The 20,383-nt window shown below is 42.4% G+C and overlaps 1 protein-coding gene across 1 annotated transcript in view; it reads left to right on the top strand.

Annotated features, from left to right (window-relative positions):
• The first annotated feature begins 14,453 nt into the window (after positions 1-14,453).
• Positions 14,454-20,383, top strand: part of LOC146867305 (trypsin-3-like) — a 177,907-nt gene continuing 171,977 nt past the window's right edge. The window contains exon 1 of the mRNA XM_085614893.1: positions 14,454-14,568. Within this exon, the coding sequence (XP_085471019.1) occupies positions 14,487-14,568 (82 nt within the window). The 5' untranslated portion in view covers positions 14,454-14,486. The remainder of the gene's footprint in view (positions 14,569-20,383) is intronic.

Here is a 20,383-nt window from a genome sequence, read left to right as displayed (position 1 = left end):
GACTTTTCCCTATATTAGTAAACCAAGTCCCTATTGAAGTTACACTTTTTGTTATTCTCTCCCACACACTGTCAACCTCCAGTGGATTCAAAATTTCATGAAATTTTGTAATATTCTTTATGTACCCTTCAATTTCTTTACTTTTGTCAGGAATATAAGTGTAACAATGTTGAACTTTCAACATTCCACAGTCTCCGCCCTCTTTTGCTAATAGGATGTGAAGTGCAAGACGATTTTGTAAAACCATTGATCTGATCGCAACCATTTCTGTATTGATCATCAAGAAACCTCCAGCAGTATCAGTCGATAGACGATCAACTACTGTTGATATCTGACAAATTCTACGTGAATTTAGTATGACTCCCACTGAAGGTATTAATGCACTAAAGATATCACCTACAATTTCAGAAAAAATAGCTCTCTTTGTTCGTGTTAGTCCATTAGAGTTATCATTGCTTCCAGTGATTCTTTTTATATGGTAGATTTTCGGAAATACAATCCCCAGATAGCAACTTCCATACCACTGGTCATGTAGCTTAAAATAAGCATTATTACCACACAACTAATAAATCCCAGGAAATACAGAATCAGTTCCCCTTTTAGTCCCCAACCTCCCAAGATTATGAAGTTATGTTCGCATTCACTGGAACCAATAAATATGTTATTGCAATCTGTCTTTAATCTGTGAATGCAGATCTTCCCTTTCTTTACAAAGTCCAGGGACATCGCAGCATGAGCCTTGCCAGCGGTATAAATTCCCTCCCTTTCAGTCCATGTTGGAACATGAGTTTTCTGTTCAACAGCTTTCTTTTGGAAGTCCTGCCTTCTTTCCTCAACTAAATTCAGGAATATCTTTTCCTCTTCACGTAATGTACAGGTTAAATTGTTTTTGTGTGCTTTAACTAAATCTATAGACTTCATCGTCAGGAAGAATTCACCCATGAACTATGCATTCTGAGCACTAAGTACTGGATTCACGTTCCCTCGAATAGAAAGTTCTGAAAATACTACATCTAAGTTTGAATAATAATACTGTAGTATCCCAGTTGCATAAAACAGACTTGCTAATACACTACATGATATACCATATGTCAAAGGTATGTGATGGTATGTGACCCCCTCTGACACTGACGTTGGTAACTTCATACAAACATAACAATCACTAACTTCCATTGTGTCAACATATTCTATTAATAACTTTGTGAAGACATTTAATGATGTGTCATTATCTGTCACTGTGTGATGGATATCTGTCTCATCTGCTGCTTGTAATTCTACCTTATCTCTTTTTGTATGTAGCTGTATTCTCAGTACTTGTATCACTTTTATTGTTTGTTGTCATAAGTGACGGAACTGCTACTGTTAAAAATAACCATATTAGTATCACTATTATAATACTACATATCAATGCTTTACAAAATCTTTGTATACAATTTCGTTTCGGTTGCTCAGTAACTCTGTTTCTTGCCATTGAATTTTCAGAATTTATTGTAAAGAAATCTCACTCTTTTTCTTTTACTGGTATAGGATTCTGATTTTCAGATTCCTCTCTCAGGTCCAGATTCTCAAACTCTTCCAATATAATATAGGTCCATTCAGGGCCTTGATACTTAATGTTCAGAGTTTTCAATCTCGGACTTCTTTGTAAGTTTCTCTCTTTCTTTTGTCTTGTCCGGGTTTGACTTGAGATCTCATTCACTTGTTCTGGTTTTTCAATTATTCTTTTCAGAACATTTCTCAGTCTTTTCACTCTTCCTGGCCAGTTGTCATCCTTTCTGTCTCTTTATATTTGTACTGCACTTTCACCCTCTACGTCTTTATTCACTGTTCTTTTATTATTACAGAGGTTTGGCACAATTTGTTCTGTCTCAGTTGACTCACTTTCTATCTGTTCCTGTTCACGTTTATTGTTTATTATCTCGTCCACCTGAACATGTTCCTCTTCTTCTAGCTGGTCCTGTTTGGGACTGTGTTTAGCTTGTCCTTCTTCCACCCAAACTTGTTGTTCTTTTCTTAACTGGTCCTGATCAGGTCTTATTGCAATTTTCTTTGCTGCTGCCCAACCGTGTTCTTCTTCTCCCGACTGTCCCTCCTCAGGATTGAAAATAGTTTCAGTTTCATTTACCTGAGTATGTTCTTCCTTCCCCGTCTGTTCCTGCTCAGATTCTGGATTTGCTTTGTTCTCTTCTTCCTGAGCGTGTTCTTCTACACCTATCTGGTCCTCACTATCATCCTGTCTGTCTAATCTTGTTCTGCTTCTTGTTTGGACAATTACTTCAGGTATATCAAATTCTGGTATCCATCCCTCCTGGCTTGTGCTCGGTTGTTCCAAGTCTACTATTACAGAGTCCACTTCTCTAGATTCTTCGACTTCACAACCTTCAGCTACTTCAACTGTCTCAGTCAGTTGTTCAGTCTCAGAAGGGGCTGGTACCCGTTTGGTATGACTAGCATGAATCCAATTGGGTAATCCTGCACACTTTACTGCAGTGGTAGTAACCAGTATGACTTGATGAGGATCATCTCACCTCGGTGCTAGGCACGTTTTCCTGGCGTGTTTCTTCACTACAACCCAATCTCCAGGATTCAAATCATGCACTTGCGTTGGCTGCCTGGCAAATGCGTCTTCTCCAACCTGGTGAGAGACAGAACACACTAGGTCAGCCAATCCTTTGCAATAGTCCAATACCAAATCATCATTTATACTCATCAATTTATTTCCAGGAATAAATGCTTGTCTCATTGCCCTTCCCATGATGATTCCATGGGGACTTAATCCTATTTCCCTGTCAGGAATACTTCGGGGTCCCATCAACACAAGAGGCAATGCATCTGACCATGACAATGATGTGGATGCACACACTTTACCCAGTCTTGATTTGATTGTGCCATTCATTTGTTCAACCTCTCCAGAAGCCTCTGGGCGGTGTGCACAGTGCAGTTTCTGATCAATTTTGAATGCTTCACAGATTCATTGAATTACCTCATTGTTAAAATTAGGTCCTCTATCTGATTCCAAAGTGACTGGGAAACCGAAACATGGGATGAGTTCTCTCAACAATAACTTGGCAACTGTGAGACCATCATTTCTCCTAGTGGGATATGCCTTCACCCATCGTGAAAACAACCACACTATAACAAGGACATACTTCAGTCCTTTACATGGAGGTAACTCAATGAAATCTATTTGTAGTCTCACAAATGGACCTCCGGCCTTTCCAATTTTTCCCCAACTGACTACTGTTTTCCTGCCTGGATTTTGCTGTTGACAAATTAAGCATCTCTGGCAAAGGCTCTCAGCAACCACCCTGAACCTTGGATTATACCAATTTTGTCTGAAAAGTCCAATCATGGCATCCCTGCCTACATGTGTGTCACCATGATACAATCGGGCCATTGGGGAAAGTAAGCAGTCTGGCATAAATGGTCTACAGTCAGGGTACACCCACACCTGCCCTTAACCGGATTTCCTTTTTGCTCACCTCAACCTCATCCTGTAACTGCCTCACCTATTCCCATGTTTCTGGAACTGAGAAAAACATAAGTTGGCATCTGTTTTCATTTGTTTCAATTTTTCAATTCTGTGCCATATTAGTTTTTGCACAATATTTAGCAATTTGGTCAGCATATCTGTTACCGGCTGTCACATAGTCATTTCCTGACTGGTGAGCAGCACACTTGACCACTGCTACTTCTTTTGGCAACTGAATTGCTTCCAATAGCTCTTTCACAAATTTCCCATTTCTTATTGGAGATACTGAAGAAGTCAGAAATCCCCTCTGCAGACAAATCTGGCCATAGTTGTGCACAATTCCAAAACCATATTGACTGTCAGTGAATATGGTTATCCTCCAATTTCTCCCAAATTTGCATGCTTTAATCAAAGCCATCAATTCAGCTACTTGTGTAGACTTTACTCCTGGTAAATGGGTTGATTCAATTACACCTGAAATTTTACAGACTGCATAGGCAGCATTAAGTCCTCCTCCCTCAATTCTCAAGCAGGAGCCATCTACAAACAGCTCGTGATCTGGGTCTTTTTAAGGGGCTCTTCTCTAATCTCTGTCACATCCAAGCAATCATGATCTATCTCATCCATCACCTTTTCACAGGTGGGATCTGGCAGTAGAGTTGTGGGGTTTCATACTGTACATCTCACTACTGTCACGTTTTCTGCTCCCAGAATCACTCTTTCATACTTAGTCAACCGACTGGGAGTAAGGTGCTGAGTTCGAGTTCTGGTTAGAAGAATTTCAACTGAATGTGGGACGCAAACTTTGACAGTATGTCCGATCACAATAGGTTCACTTTGTTCTAAGCTCATACAAGTAGCAGCCACTGCCTTTAAGCAGCCAGGTAGAGCTGAAGCTACAGGGTCTAAAGTAGCAGAGAAATAGGCTACTGGACATCTGCTCAATTCACGTCTTTGGGTCAAAACCGAAAGTGCACAATTTTCTCTTTCACAGCAGAACAAAGCTAATTCTTTTGTATAGTCAGGCATGCCTAAAGCAGGGGCCTCACACAAGCTTCAACACATTCATCAGTCCAAACAATTGAGTCATTTGCGCATTTCAGGTCATTTTGATTTATGGTTTTGCCAACAGGGAAAACCCCATAATCCACTGTCTACAATATCCAACTATTTCCAGAAGCATTCTCATTTCTCTTTGAGTGTGAGGTAGTGACATTTGTTTTATTCTTTTTATTCTTTCTGTTGTCACTTTTCTAACACCTCTTTCTAATGTATGGCCTAAGTATTTTACTCCTTGTTTACAAACATTTTTCAAGGGATACTTTGTGTCCTCCTTCTGCCAAATGGTTCAGCAATGCAATTGAGTCAGTGACACAGTCCTCGCGAGTCCTCGATGCGACCAGCAGGTCATCAATATACAGCACCAGGACTGACTTTCGGGGCATGACTAGTGTTTCCAGACACTTTTTAAAGATCTGGTTAAATATTGAGGGACTCTCGGTATACCCTTGAGGAACTCGGCACCATGCCAACACACGGTCATCAAACTTAAAGGCAAACAGATACTGACTATCTGGATGCAAAGAGATATAGAAAAAGGCATGGCATACATCAATTATTGTAAACCAACCTGCATTCCAGGGTATCTGATATAAAATCACTGCAGGGTGTTGTATTACTGGACAACAAGACACTACAATTTTATTTATTTTCCGCAAATCCTGCACTAGAGGTGGGCGGAATTTGTGTAGCAGCGCTACGCTAAGCTCCACCAAACGGTAAAAAATCCCCACGAGCACGTAGAGTTCTGCGAACACGCGGAATTGCTTGTTCCGCCCGTTCGTGATGCTTTTTTCCTGTTCGCGAATGCTGTTTGCGTGGTCGGTGGGAAATATCTTGTGAACACGCATTTTGAAAGCACAAACAAGCAAAAAGTTCAGCGAAGCCGTGGATTGCGGATTTTTGGCCAATTCCGCGTTCTCCGCGGAACGCGAAATTACCAGAATATCACAAATTCCGCCAGCGGAATTTACCACCCAGGCCTACTTTCCATTAGGCTTTTTAATTCCTATTATGGGCGAATTACAAGGGCTGCTCATTATTTCTTTTAAAATGCCTTGTTCAATCATTTGTTCGATTTCTAAAGCAACTCCTGCTTTAACTTCTGGACTCATCTTGTATTGTCGGGTGTTTAGATAGACTGCACCTTCTTTCACTGTTACTTTCACAGGATCCACATTTGCCATCAATCCAATTTCTTTTCCTGTAAATTCCCACACCTCTGGATTCACTGTAGTTCTTAACTCTTCTGGTAATTCATTTGAGGTCATTAGAGAAAACATCTCATTCACTTCAGTACCTTGCTTCGCTAACATTATCTTATAGACAATATCTTCATCAGGGGTTTGGAAAGCAACACCATCCGGTGTGCAATAGATTGTGCAGTTCATCATGCACAGCAGGTGTCTACCTAATAAATGTAGAGGTCTAGAATCACAAACACAAAATCGATGCATATCTTTGAAGTTACCAATATGCACCTCGATTGGCCTTGTAAGTGGGGTTTTAATTTGTTGGTTTGAAACACCAACGACTTGGATACTATCTCCCGAGAGGGGTAGGTTTGGGATGTCTGCTGTTCTCACAGTAGACCGGGTAGCACCAGTATCCAATAGAAAAGTGATATCGTTACCTTCCACTTTCCCATCAATAAATGGACCTGACTGATCTCCCGGCAAGGATACGCCAAGTACGCACTCCTCTTCCTCCCCTCTCAGGCACCGTCAATCATCTGAGTCACTGTCAGTACTTTTTAAAAGATATTGTGAAATCACAGAATTTTTCTTACCACTTCCTCCTGGAAATCCGTCGTCCGTGTTCTGCTTTTGAGGGTTCACAAGGTTTGGCATAGGAGCTGGAGGCACCTGATACTGTGGATTAACTTCCTGCTGTGGCTGATTCACAACCCCTTCAGTCTGCGTCTGTGGGTTTAAATTTTGATTTGGCCCATTATTATTCTGAATATTCGTACACTTATTTCTCCAATGTCCAAGCTTTCCGCATCTGTGACATGATAACTTCTTTTTTGCATCCTCTGTATTCATTCGCCATCTCAATTTACCACCATTCATTCCCTGATCACTCTGGTTCAACCCTTTGTCAGTCTCTGCATTTAATTTTAATTCCTGCTGTTCTGCTAATTTCACTTGTGCCCACATCATCTTCTCTTTTAACTTTTTAAGTCTGGCTTCAATATCGTCTCCACAATATTTGGCGAACTTTAAAATATTGTCAATGCTTTTGCTCTGCCAGCAAAGCATATGCTGTTGAATCATCTGACTAATCTCTGTTTTCAAGCCATACACAAACCGACACCCAAAATGCCCCCTGTCCTTATCGCCAATATTCTCAAAACCACTGTACTGCTTGAATACCTGTAACAGCCTCTCATAATAGACATGTACAGACTCATTTGATTCTTGAGTTGTCCTGTCTATCTTTACTCAATCTGTCTCTTTTGGAGAAATGTTTCCTTTTAAAAAAGTAATCACTTGGTGATACTTTTTCATCACATCATCTGAGGGTGCTCCTGTTTTAGCATCCCTTGGTTACTCCTCAATTGGCCAATCAACTGTGATTTTACACTCTGTCCACAAATCTGCAGGTACCACAATGTCAAACAAACCATCCAGGTCCTTCAACAAAACCTTATACACCTTCACGAACCTCTCAATCTGTTTGTACCACTCCACGGGTTTTTCTCTCAATTTCGGAAAATCATTTGTAAATGACAAAATATCCTGTCTGCTCCATGGGACATGAACATATCCAACACCAGGTACTTCTCTCATGGGACACAACCTCGCTACCTTTTCTGTGTCTTTCAATAAGAAAGCAGATGTTGACGCTTCCCTAGCCTTTGCTTCCTCTTTCTTTCTTGTCCACCTAGTTTCCCACTGATCCATATCTCCCCACTTCTGTAAAATGTTCATTAGTTCTTTTACTTGTAATTTTCTACCAGACACATTCAAGTTTTCCAAATCCTTGTCTGTGAATTCCACTGGATAGGGCTTTTGAAACGCCTTAGATTTCCCTATGTCTATTCCAGTTTCTGCAGCCATTTCCATCAATTTTTCATGATACACCTTTGCATTTTGCGTAATACTCCTACATACAAACAACAATTATTCTTCATTGTAATCATTCAATCTTCCTAGTCCCACATTTCCAGCAAACATTTCCTCTAACTCCACTTTCAATTTATAAATGTCTAAAATCTTTGGGACTGAACTACGTCTTTCTATTCCCTGTGACCATCTTTCCAAATCTTCCAGAGTGACCGCTGTTGTTCTTTTAGTGATTGCAGGTGCCACTGTCCCTCTTTCCCTTCCATGATCAGGTAAACTTATTTTTGGAGTTCCAATTACTGGCTCTCCCAAAGGGAGATCCATTAATGAAATGACTGAACTGCTCTCACTGGCTTGATCTTCCGCAATTATTATTTCTGTTCTGGAGTTGTTCACTGGGGCAGGCAAAGTTTGAGAATTTTTAACATTCGCTTTATTCCCGAATAATGGTATAACAGGACCTATAGTTACAGGTACTGACAGGGCATCTGAGGGCAAATTCAACTGATTTATTTTCTGTATCAATTCTTCTCTATTTTTGTTCAGAGCCTCTATTTCTTTTTCTTGGAGTACTCTATTTAGTAAATTATCATGTAAAATTTGCGGAACTAAAGGAGTTCCTAATACTGGGGCACTTGGGGTGACTACTCTATTGAGTCCTTCCTGATATGGGGGAGGATTCTTCGTTAAAATATCCTCTAAAAATTCATCCTCTGATTCACCGTACCCTGTCACACTCATGTGCTTGGTTTTTTCTCTACACTTACTTCCTGTCTGTTCTTCAGCCGTCAACACTGGATATAACCCTTCTGTAATCATTGCTTTCCTCCATTGCTTCATCTGACCATCTTGTGACTCACGTTAATATCTTGAGAAAAATCCTCTATAAGTCCTGCTACTTCTAGATTTATCACGCTCAAATGACTCAGTCTCCCATTCTTCTAAAGCTTCATACTGAGTTAAACTAGGTCTGGGTTCCACATTATTCATTCTCATTCTCAAATTTTGAAGAACCCTCCCATTGAATGTACCATACCCTGGGAAAGATAAGACTCCATCACCTTTGGTGTAATTTACCCAATTCTCCAACCACACACAGGTATGATAACCTCTCTCCATCATCATAAATGAAGCAGGTGTTTTTGGTGGAGGGATAAGAATCCCCTCTCTAGTCAATACGGGCTTGTCTTTCTTTAAAAAAAATTTAATTCCTTTTATTAATGACATTTTTATCTCTACTCTATACATATTGGGTAAGCATTGATGTATAAAATTGTATTCTGCAAATCCTAAAAATCTTCTGTCCGGGCGATGCCCTACAATAGCTTTTTCCCAATCTCGCATACAATTTTTCTTTGTCCAATTCTAATGTAGCTTTTATTTTTCTAACCAATCAAACTCGGGCAACGCTCGTGGTTTGACCAATCCCAGTGCGGCCTTTTGTGATGTCAGTATCACTCCTTACTACTGACCCCTCCTTTACAGTCTGCGTTTGTCATACACGCCCGCTGTTTCCACCAATCCCAGCGTGGCACACTGTGACGTCAGTCTAACTCCGGCGACTGACCCTCCCTTTACAAGGTAAAGCGATGACTTTTCTCAATACTTTTCATTAAATTCTTAATTTAGTAACAACATAAAAACATTTGCTACTCTGCCTGTTCCACTAAACAAAGGATAGATTTATTTTCACTGCGAGTAACACATTCCGCTTACTCTTCTTTGAGTAAGAACTTCCGTTTACTCTTCATACACTGTGAGTAAAACTTTCCGCTCACTCTTCATTGAGTAAAGTGTTCCGTTTACTCTTCACTCAAGCTCAGAAGAACCTGCTACTCCTTCCGTGTTACCCTTTCCAGGTTATGTAAGACCAAAGTTTCGCCAGCAAACTCTTTTGCTGTCACTCTAGCTTGGAAGAACGTGCTACTCCTTAAGTGTTACCCTTTCTAGGTGATATAACACCAAAGTTTCACCAGCGAACTCTCTGCTTTCAATCGCTCTCGCTTTTATATGAAATAGTCCCTAATTTAACACTGCCAGCCCTGCTTAGCTTCTCAGTGCTATTCCAACAGACGAGTAACCTCAGAGCAGTGTGGTTACTCCCACCACCCGCTATTCCTTCCTGGGAGTTCCAGGTATCACCATACCCGTGTTTCCAGACAACATAAAATGCAACGCAAATGGATTTGTTAAAACATAAATTAATAATCAATAATCAATGATCAATACTCATCACCAAACTAGTCAATAATAACCATAACTCAGCTACCAAAAAACTGATCCAGCGGCGTACCAACAACAGATACTCCAACACCATATATTCACCTGGCCCCATCAATAACACATACACTCAAAAACACCTGGTTAGAACGCTGGGGGGTTTGTTGTTTATTTATTTCGTGAATTGATCAGTACTGCAATAATTTGTATTTCTTCCTAATTATTATCACTGATCAATAAGTTCTTTCCATTTGGTCGAAGAACCAAATTAGTTGGAACTAATTGATGGTGACGATGCACTTAACCTATGTTGCAATTATTTCATCTAAAATAATAAACACAGATTCAGGAAGTTTCCAAAACCTTTATCAAAAGTTTTCAATGGGAGTGAACCACTCAAATACACCACGGACACCATCAATTATTAAGGAGGAAGAATTGATCAATTCTAAATATTCGCACAAATTCAAGATTGCCGTTGCTCAGAAAGGAGAGGATAGAGACAGCAGTACATCAGGAAATAATACAAATGTTATAGTTACCACAGATGGTGTGAAGACCAACCCCCTGGCCAAAGGGCTGGTAAGGGTCCCCGGGAAAGATCAGGGATAAAGACTTCAGGACAGGAATCAAGACAGGATAGTGAACCTCTCTAGACCGCCACACCCCTCTCTGACACTCTCTTCCTCCTCGAGATTCTTCCGCGATCTTCTTCTAATCCATTGCTTTGAGATAGGTAATTCTCTTATCAAATCTTCTTCAACATCTCATTCCGAAAGCATCTTCCCTCTCAGGTATTCTCTGAGGATCACGCACACCCAACTAACTAAACTACCTTAGTTATACCCTTTCGGATTCATGTACCACCCCCTAAAGTTGCAATATTCTAAAAATACGAATTCTGATTGGACAGGCAAATAGCATTTGGTCATCACACCATGATGGAATAGCACTTTTCTTTGTTCCCAAACCCATCCCCTTATTAATATGCATTTTATTTTATTCCCACCTGAGTTTATTCATAGTTGAAACATTTTTATCAATAATGTTCATATGACTTTAGCCACTGCATTTCTGACATCCGAGTTTCCCAGGGTTTAGCGGAAGATGGCCTTGGATGTGGTCCAATCCTGGGATCATTCTTCCAGGGGAAGTAGCGGTCACACATGCGCAGAAGGCTTTCTTTCAATCACTCGGGTTGTGACAAGAAGGCCCAAAATACGAACTAATAAAAGGTCAAAACAGAAAATTTTAATTCAAGAAATAAATGATTTCACTGTATACCACCTACATCTACTCTATTCCCCTTTATTTATTCAACACTTTCCCTGCATTAGCTCTTAGTAAATAAAGCGTTTTCTAAATAGCAAAGCAGGTGTTAGGCATGTGGGTCTTGAAGACGATATGTTAGTGCATTCTGCTCATGTGCAAGAAATTCCCTCCATAGCTTGTTAAACGTCACATTCCATAGATGCAATTGACGCATGTGCAGTAAAGTTTTCCCTGTTAGAGCTGTGCTTTTAGTCCGCTATCCATATTAATGGTTAGAAAACACATAGGCAAGCTTCTCTGTCTTATTTATGTAACTGTAATGTGCAAGGATTAATCACGAAACAAGATTAATAATTCATGTTATTAAGTTAAACGAGTGAATTGAATTCGAGCAAGTCTCACATAAACGAGTCCTTGCTCCATCACCTGCCTTCCACAATGCTGACTCCACCTCCTGTGGTGCGTCTGATGACTCTGGCCCACACTGACAAAGGAAGAAGTTGTGCACTGGCAGAATGCACCCAGAACTGGTTTGGACTAGGTACAGACACCCTCTGCCTTCAGAGACAAAGGATTTGTGTTTATAAAAATACGGGGACTCAGTCCCCAGAACTTTAGGTCACTTCTGGGAATCAAGACAAACCCCTGCCAAGGAGAAGAACAGCGACAGCCCGTATAGGGCGTGTTACCGGGGCGGTGACGTGGGGCAGAGGAGGGGCAGGGTGGGGGGTTGCAAAATGCGGCATACGGCCGATTGCAGGTAAGTTACGGAAAAAAAATAAAAAACGAATTTCGTTGCGCGCGCAACATCGCCAAATGCGATGCAGCGCGCGCAACAAAATTTGTTTTATTTTTTTCGGAACTTACCTGCAATCGGCCGTATGCCGCATTTTGCAACCCCCCATCCTGCCCCTCCTCTGCCCCACGTCACCGCCCCGGTAACACGCCCTATACGGGCCATCGCTGGAGAAGAACCAAGGAAGCTGAAGGAGAAAACTGCCCCTGTGCTGGGCTGTTGGGCTTGGCCTGCAGTGGTAACTTTATTGCCAAGGAAAGGAGAAAAGGAACTTTGTGTGTACTTTTGCAATCTTGAGGAAGATCTCCAAGGGCTTGAAGCTGAGCTTGCCTCCTGTTCTGAAGTCTCAGGGACACAAAGACTTCACCACCAGCTCCCCCTGAATTTCCTTGCTGGGAATTCTACTTGAAGAGAGGTGCCTACTGTTGTTTGGGCCCTCTGAGAAGACTGTGTGTTGCTGGGAGCTGGAAGCACGACGCAACAAGGAGAAGCGTGTCGCCGCCGCAGCAGTTCCCGTTACATCGCCGAAGAAGCGTGTTGCCGCTGCAGCTGTTTTCCGTTGCATCACCGATGAAGCGTGTCGCATCACCGGAGAAGCGTGTCGCCACCGTAGAGATCGTCGTCGCATCACCAGAGAAGCATGTCGCAGGGCCTGTCGCGGCTCAGAAGTTACTGAGTTCGCCCCTCGGCCGTAGGGCGAGCACTCATCACTTCCAACGTTGTCGCATCACATCAAGGACGCCATTTTACCGCATCGCACCGGATCGTCGCATTGCATCGAGGCACCATCTTGTCGCATCGTCACCGGGCCGCAGTAAGAAATGACGCATCAACTCCCCACACAGTAAGGAAGCGAGCCTCAACTCCCCTGTGCAGCAGTAAGGAACCGACGCATCCGCTCTCCTGAGTGTAAGGAACGGCGCATCAACTTCCCTGCGACCCTTTTGCTTGTTTTGCGTGACGCATCTAAGGTACTTTGAGAGTAAAGTGTCACATTTACCATCTACAGTGAACTAAGCTATTTCTACCATTTTAAAGTCTATTTCTGAATACAGTATTGTGGATTTTTGTCGTTTGGTCTTGTGTTAAGTCTAGTAAAGATTACTTATTTTTCTAAACTGGTGTGGTGCCCATTTGTAGTGTTTTCACTGTATTACTGTTTGTGTTCACAAATGCTTTACACACTGCCTCTGAGATAAGCCTGTCTGCTCGTAGCCCCTTGCCCTGACTAGAAGCAAGGGTCCCTATTTGGTCAAAGGTACCTACCTCTGCCAACTAGAGACCCCCAGTTCTAACAGGGCCTTACGTAATTGACTGCATTTTTGGTATTTTCATATGTTGAGAGGACACATTCTCTCATCAAGTTCAGGTTTAACACCATCTCCAATTCATCGAACTGTGGGTGTTCTGTTGAGTTAAAGTTATGGGGTGCAAGAATTTTCGGTTTACCCCAGCCCACCCAAGCGTTCACCGCGACATGCAAATAGGGTTAGCAATGATGATAAGTCACATCAAAAGTACATTAATGACTACAACAATAGAGTATTGAAAAGGATATCATCTGATCCCAATCCCTGGTGTTGTACTCTTCAGGGTCTGCAGGAATTGTATGAACAAATGGAACAGCTGGATGTAAGATGCTTCTTTTTGATAGCATATTTAACAGAACAGTTGGTTAATCCTGTGACATGAGCAGCCGCTGCCAACCCACATGAGAACTATAACATCAAATATTAGATGCTCAATTCGCAAAACTGGGAATTGGATTTTGGTGGTGCTACCCTTTTCAATGCTTAAAGCCAATTGACAACTGGCTCAAATCTGGCAGTAAAGAGACTAGATAATATTGCCATGTACTATTTGTGGACTATAGCAGCCAACCAGTAGCAGTTGTTGTTACACATTGACACAAGTCCAGACCTGAATGGATCTGGTTGCTGTTGCAGTGATTGTTATCATTTCTAGGGCTTTGTATTCTCAAAATGATCTCTCATAGTCACTCTTCTTGCTTCTTGGATTAACAAGTTTACAGAAGCGTGCCATGCTTTTTCAAATTGGGTGATCGAGTTCACATGGTGTTGGTATTTCAGATGGCATGGACGGTGTCTCGTTGCCTTACCTCGCTTTACACCTGCATGCAAAACCATTAATTCGTTAGCTGGTTTCCGCTTGTCACTTAAGACGTCTCAAACAAGTTGGGGATTGAGGAAAGGCTTCTTTAATTTGGGCCACAGCGGGTTTGTAACTGAGAAGATAAGATGGCATCATGCATGCAAAGCTTGGCTTTGACTAAGGAACTAGGGATGTGAAGCGGTGATGGCGAGGCCGGACAGGGATCACTGGCACATGACAGCCAGTATCCTGTCCCCAGCCCAGAGCTGATGTAGCTCCAGTCCTCCTGTCTACCTGCTCTTCGCCCTATCAGGTGGCACAGTGAAAGATGAGAGCATGGTGACCCCAGCCAGACAGACACCTGTGCCTGCTACCACCTTCCATGAATAATGGATTGTCCTCACGGGGAATCTGGTTGTCGTGGAAACTGAAATAGACCCGGGAAGGCAAAGACTCAACCTCCTCACTTGCGGATCCCGCCAGGCAGATGCCTTCACTCCCAGCTCTGCTCACCATGAATTACTGCAGATTCAGGCTTCTGCTCTTCCTGCCGCTCGTGTCTCCGAACAGTAAGTCATTTTCCACCTGGGTGAGTCCGTTCACGCCACGCTTCTTGGCAAGAGTCTCAGATGTCACGGGGCTCTGTGCATGGGTTTCATTTCCATCAGTCCTGCGTAGGGTACTATGCAAAAGCAAGTGTGACTTCTCTACAGCCCAAAGTTCGAGTCGTACCATACCTTATGGTAACAGTATATGCTAATATAGTAATGAGTTACAGGGCATATTTTAATTGGAGACAGTGGAAGAAATAATCTAAAAGTGTGTTCGAAGATTGTTTACTGTATTTCCCAAAGGAGTGTTTTTCAATTCGAAGATGGGAAGTTAGGAAGGGTCTGAACTCACGTCCTTCCCATCCCCAGGACACAAGACTAAATCAACTTTTCTCTTCTAATCGGTTTCTCCCACTGCTAGGCTTAAGGAGAAACGGATGTAGAAAGGGACTCACACATACACTATTTGAAGAGGGGCACCGTAAAATTGCATACTTAAGTTCCATTAAGTTCGCACATGAAATGGAAAGCTTCGCAAATGTCATGAAATGACATGGAATGTCCAAGTAGTATTTTAAAGCAAGTCTGCAAAAATTGCTTTTGCATGAACAAAAAATTCACCGTGTGCTGCAAAAAAGTACTCCCAAAAAAGGCAATAATTTTACTAGACGTGTGATTGAAAGAAATCTAAATTTACGAAATGTAAGCATTATGAATTTCAATTGCCTAGGGTGGTGGAAATGTAATTGTGGACATCACTTAAAAAAGGTGTATTACAATCTATTAATAATTTCATTTTTTGGTATAAATATGACTGAAAGAATCAAGAATATGTGTGCGAGAGACGGTGCATGGGGGTATTCACAACATGGTCTTAAATTGCAAAATAAATAAGTTAAATACATAAACAAACAAATAAATAATCGCCAGTGATGCCTAATTCCAGAATTGCCTTTACTGTCGAGTCTTGATTCTACCTCATGCCTCTTTTTCCTACCATCCTACACTTCCTGTCTCTTTACCTCTCTCTCTTGCCGGTTATTTAATATCCCCACTTTCTCCATTCATCAATGTTTCTTTGCTTTTTCTTTTTCAATCAGTTAGCTTTATTCGGCAATTAAGTCATAAAAGCACATACAAACATTACATATAAATACATATAAATTACCTAAAAAGATAAAATTACAATTAAATTTATAGTGGCCGACGAGCTTGTGGTAAAAATTAGATTTAAAAGACTTTACATGTCAGCTTATAATATACAAAGATTAGCTAGGCATAGCTTTCACATCCCAATACTCTATTTGTTAACAACAGGTAGATTCTCCATAGAGGATATGCAATTAAGTGTTAAGTCAAAGAAGAGGGATTGGCAATTTGCCTCAGGGCTTTTGTTCTTATACACCAGGCCCACCCTAGGAATTTAGCCACTGCTATACATATTGGGGGGGTAGGATCAGTGCACAGAATACGAAGGGCAGTAGCATATCTTCTAGTACCAAAGAGCTTGCAGATGGGTTGTATCCATCTTTTACGAGGTGCCACATACATTGGGCAGAAAAATAATACGTGTCCAATATTCTCACATGATTCGGCACATCTGTAACACCTATCATTATTACTGCCTTGCCTCCCCCATCTAGAGGTGAATTCCGCTATGGGTAGTGTACCCACCCGCAGCTGGAAATATAACTTGCGGTCAGTGGTTTTTTCAATGATATCCCAGTAATCTTCTCGATGGGGAAGGGCTTTTAAATCCAGAAAGCGGGCTGTTAAATGGGTAGAGAGGCCTTGGGTAGTTTCCAATCTATATACCCATTCCCAGTACATGTTTTTAAAATTTTCTTTGGAAGGAAAAATGGTGTCTGCAGGTTTTTTCCAAAGATCTGTCAGGCCTATACTTCCCAAAAGGGATTTTATCCCTTGTAGCCATGATATTTTTTGTGACCTGTCAGATTCTATGATATCTTTAAAGCCACTCCTATAATGGGTTAATTCATCAGTACACCAGAGTCGACGTCAGTATAATATTGGACGTAGCCTCACCAAATGTTCTAGGGGTTTTTTGCCCAAATCCAATAATAGCGGTCGCAGTGGTGTGCTGGAAGGGAGGTTTGTGACTTTGCGCAAAAAAGCATTTTCTAGAGCTTTCAAGCTATTCAAGTTATTAAAGCCCCAGAGCTCAGCCCCATAGAGGCATGAGCCCAGGACCTTAGTGCCATAGATTTCTAAAACTGGAGAAATTGGCTTAGTTAGTGAGGTTTTGAATCTAGCCAACAAGGCCCCTGCTTTTTGTTTATGTTGTAGGCCAGCCCGATCTAGTTGGCAACCCCAACGCATGTCATTTTGCAATGTTATCCCCAGGTATGTAAATGATGTCACTTCCTCCAGGGGCGACTTATTCATGATTATTTTCCCTCTAAAGGTTTTTGATCCATTAAAGGACATGAACTTTGTCTTCCCCGTGTTTACCTCCAGACCTCTTTCTGCGCAAAATTCCTCGAAACACCCGACAGCCTTCTGCAATCCGCCAGGGGTCTTAGAGATTATCAGCGTGTCATCCGCAAACATGAGGATAGGGACACGCACTCCTGCCAGAATCGGCGCGTCGGTGGGGGTCCGCGAAAGCCAGCCGGCCACCCCGTTGACAAAGAGCGAGAACAGGGTCGGCGCCATGACGCAACCCTGCCTCACTCCCCTGCCGACCGGGAAGTCCTCGGTCACCTCCCCCGGGCCCCCCCAGCGGACCCTGGCAACATTTCCCTCATGCAAGCGGATGATCACGGTGAGGAGTTCAGGTGCGATTCCCAGCTCCATCAAGACCTGCCAGAACTTACTTCTTGGGACCAAGTCAAATGCAGCTTTTAAGTCTACAAAGACTGCATTAAGGGCGCCTTTCCCCAAGACCACCGTCTTCCAATATAAGTTGACAAACCGGAAGACTTGGTCGATTGTACTTATCCGGGAACGGAACCCTGCCTGCATTGGGCTAAGGATGTCGTAGTCATCCATCCAAGTTTGAATTGTGTATAGAAGCATACGGCCTACGATCTTTTGGACCGAATCAATCAAACTGATTGGTCTGTAGTTGCTGGGGGTTGATTTGTCTCCTTTTTTAAATACTGGGACAATTTCAGCGCACTTCCATGAAGGCGGGATGTCCGCTCCCTGGGCAATTGCGTTGGCAAGTCGCATAATATAGCTCGACCAGAGGCTTCTGTCATTGGTAAACATGTCTGCGGGGATACCATCCATTCCCGGGGCCTTTCCTCTGACTACTCCATCTAGTGCTCTGTCCACATCCTTAAGCGTGAATATGGCCTTTTTGTAAAATACATAGGAAGAGGTCTCAGTAAGAAAGTTTTGGGAGGGCGCGGCATATTGAGGTTTGAAATGGTCTATCCAAGCGTTCTGTGGCACATTGTTTTGAGGACGCTCTGCTATACCACCCCTATCCCATTTGTAGGTATCCCAAAAAACTTTGCTGTTCTTACTTTTTGAAGCCTCAAGAAGATCCTTTCAAATTTCATTTTCCCAGTTTACCTTTGCCTCTTTGAGAGTTTTCCCATATTTTGACCTAGCAAATCTTACGAGTGTTGGGTCCTTCTGCTTGAGTGCACTGCCTAATTCATCCCGGGCTTTCCTGCACTTACTATTATACCATCCCGCTTTTCTTTGCGGCATGGAGCTCCTGGGAGGGGCGGGTTTGAGGAAATATTTCCGCAGGCCCGCAAAAAGCCTTGCGTGAATTTCCACTATACGTTGATGGAAGTCCTGACCCTCGACCGGTGAGCCCAGTTCTTCCAATGCAAGGGTAACTTCTTCTTTTATTGCTAATAAAACTTCTGGGTCATCTACAACCTGGTCCCATTTTAGGTGGCGCATGTCGTTAGACAGGCGGTGCTCTGGCTCATATATTATTTGTGGCTTTTCGGTAGCGCCAAATAAGGATGAATTAAATGATGAGACCAACGGGTGATGATCACTCTCGGTTCTATTTACTACCTCCATATCTATAAAATAGGGCCAGAGTTTGGTATGAATCAATAAATAATCGATTCTGCTTGCCCTACGACCATTGTCAAAGGTGTTTGAACCACTTTTGTCAGACGGGCTCCTGCCATTAGCTGCTCTCAAATGACTACCTAGACATAATCCACTTAGCTGGATTGCTGCCCCAGACCACCTTTTTACTGGGGCTATCTCAAGGGGTGGGATTCCCCAGCTTGCATCTTCTTCAGCAGCAAGCTGAGATATATCGTGATCCAGGGGCTCAAACGAGGCATTGAAATCGCCTGCTATAATGGGTAGATAGTTAGAGGGCAAAGAGTCAATTGATTCTTCCAGCAGTCGTACTACTGGAGACTCTTTCCCCGCCGGCAGACCTCGTGCGTAAACATTAAAAATTTCGAGGTTTACCCCGTCATTTGAGGCAATCTTTACAGATAATATATCGTTACTAATGTTAGAACTTTGGGTGACTTGACATCCTAGGTCTTGCTTAATCCATATAGTTAGCCCGCCAGATGGTCGACCTCTTCCTTTTTTTAAGGCTGGGGTATGATAATTGAGAAATCCACTGCATATCAAGGGATCTATCAACCAAGTCTCTTGAAAGAGACACATGTCAAATTTTGATATAAAACCCAGCCAATCGGGGTCTACCATCTTTTGACCTAGGCCTGCTATGTTCCAGGACATTATTGACAATTGGCCACTTACTTGTAGTCTACCCTTGTGAGGGCTTAAAGTCCCTTGTGACAGGCTTGAGCTTTCCCTTGCTAAAGAAGTCAGGTTGTTGGTACTACTAGTTTTCTCATTAGTTAGAGTATCAAACATAACATTACCAGGTGTACCAGCTACAGCAATGTCAGTGCTTGATAGGGATATAAGTCCGGTCCCAGCTGGAGGCCGGTATATTTCCCCCAGCTGGCGCTGGTCCAGTAATGTTTCATTAATTATGTTAGTGTCAATATTATCGTCCTTGGTTAGGGTGTAGTAAGCTACCCAATTTTCTGCAAGGATTACATCTGTATTGCATGAGTGTTTCCTAGACCTACAGGAATTTGATCGTCAATCGCAATCTTCCAGACCAGAGGATCTGATACCCTCCGTCTGCACGTTAGGATATCTGTTATTTCTAGGCCACGTATTGTTACCACTGTAGCCGACATCCGCTATATTGGGCCACTGACAATTATCATAGAAGTAGGACAAAGGCAGGGAAAGGATGGGAGAACGAGAATTTGAATTTGGCCAGTGACAAATGTGCTCAACTGCCCTAGGATCTCTGAAATTAATTATTACGCAATCTCCTGCTATGTTTTTCTTTTTGGGGCCCATCCAATTAACTCGACGCACGAAAAGGATTTCTGTGGAAACATTCTGGGGTAAGGGGCGATTGGAATTTAGCCAATACACACACTTGTTCTTTATGTCCCTGTAGTCCTCCCTAGAGTCTGGACCCAAGGGTTTAAATCCTGCCAATATTGTAACGTAGGGGCTTGACTCAGGGGGGAGGTGGATATTTGGATGTTTCATTGTCGCTCGAAGACTATAATCTACCCTATCTGCTATTTTTGTTACATGGCTACTGTTAGCTGTCGCTTGTATAATCCCCCCACTCTCTAGGCTACCTACATGTGAGGTGTGCAATGAGTTCCCTAAGACCTTGTCAGGTGGGTTGGTTGTAGCAATAATTGGGTTAGAAGTAGGTGCAGTATTAGTAGTTGAAACATTTTTATTCGGGGTTTTCACAGTAGATTTTTCACACCCCCGGCTATTGGTAGCATGTTTCTGCCGGGACTGCGTTGATGAACACAACAACTCTAAA

This window comes from Triturus cristatus, chromosome 1_2, assembly GCF_964204655.1.
Source record: "Triturus cristatus chromosome 1_2, aTriCri1.1, whole genome shotgun sequence".
NCBI classification, from domain to species: Eukaryota; Metazoa; Chordata; class Amphibia; order Caudata; family Salamandridae; genus Triturus; species Triturus cristatus.
Note: the sequence above shows the minus strand (reverse complement) of the source record. Positions and strands in the feature narration are given on the sequence as shown.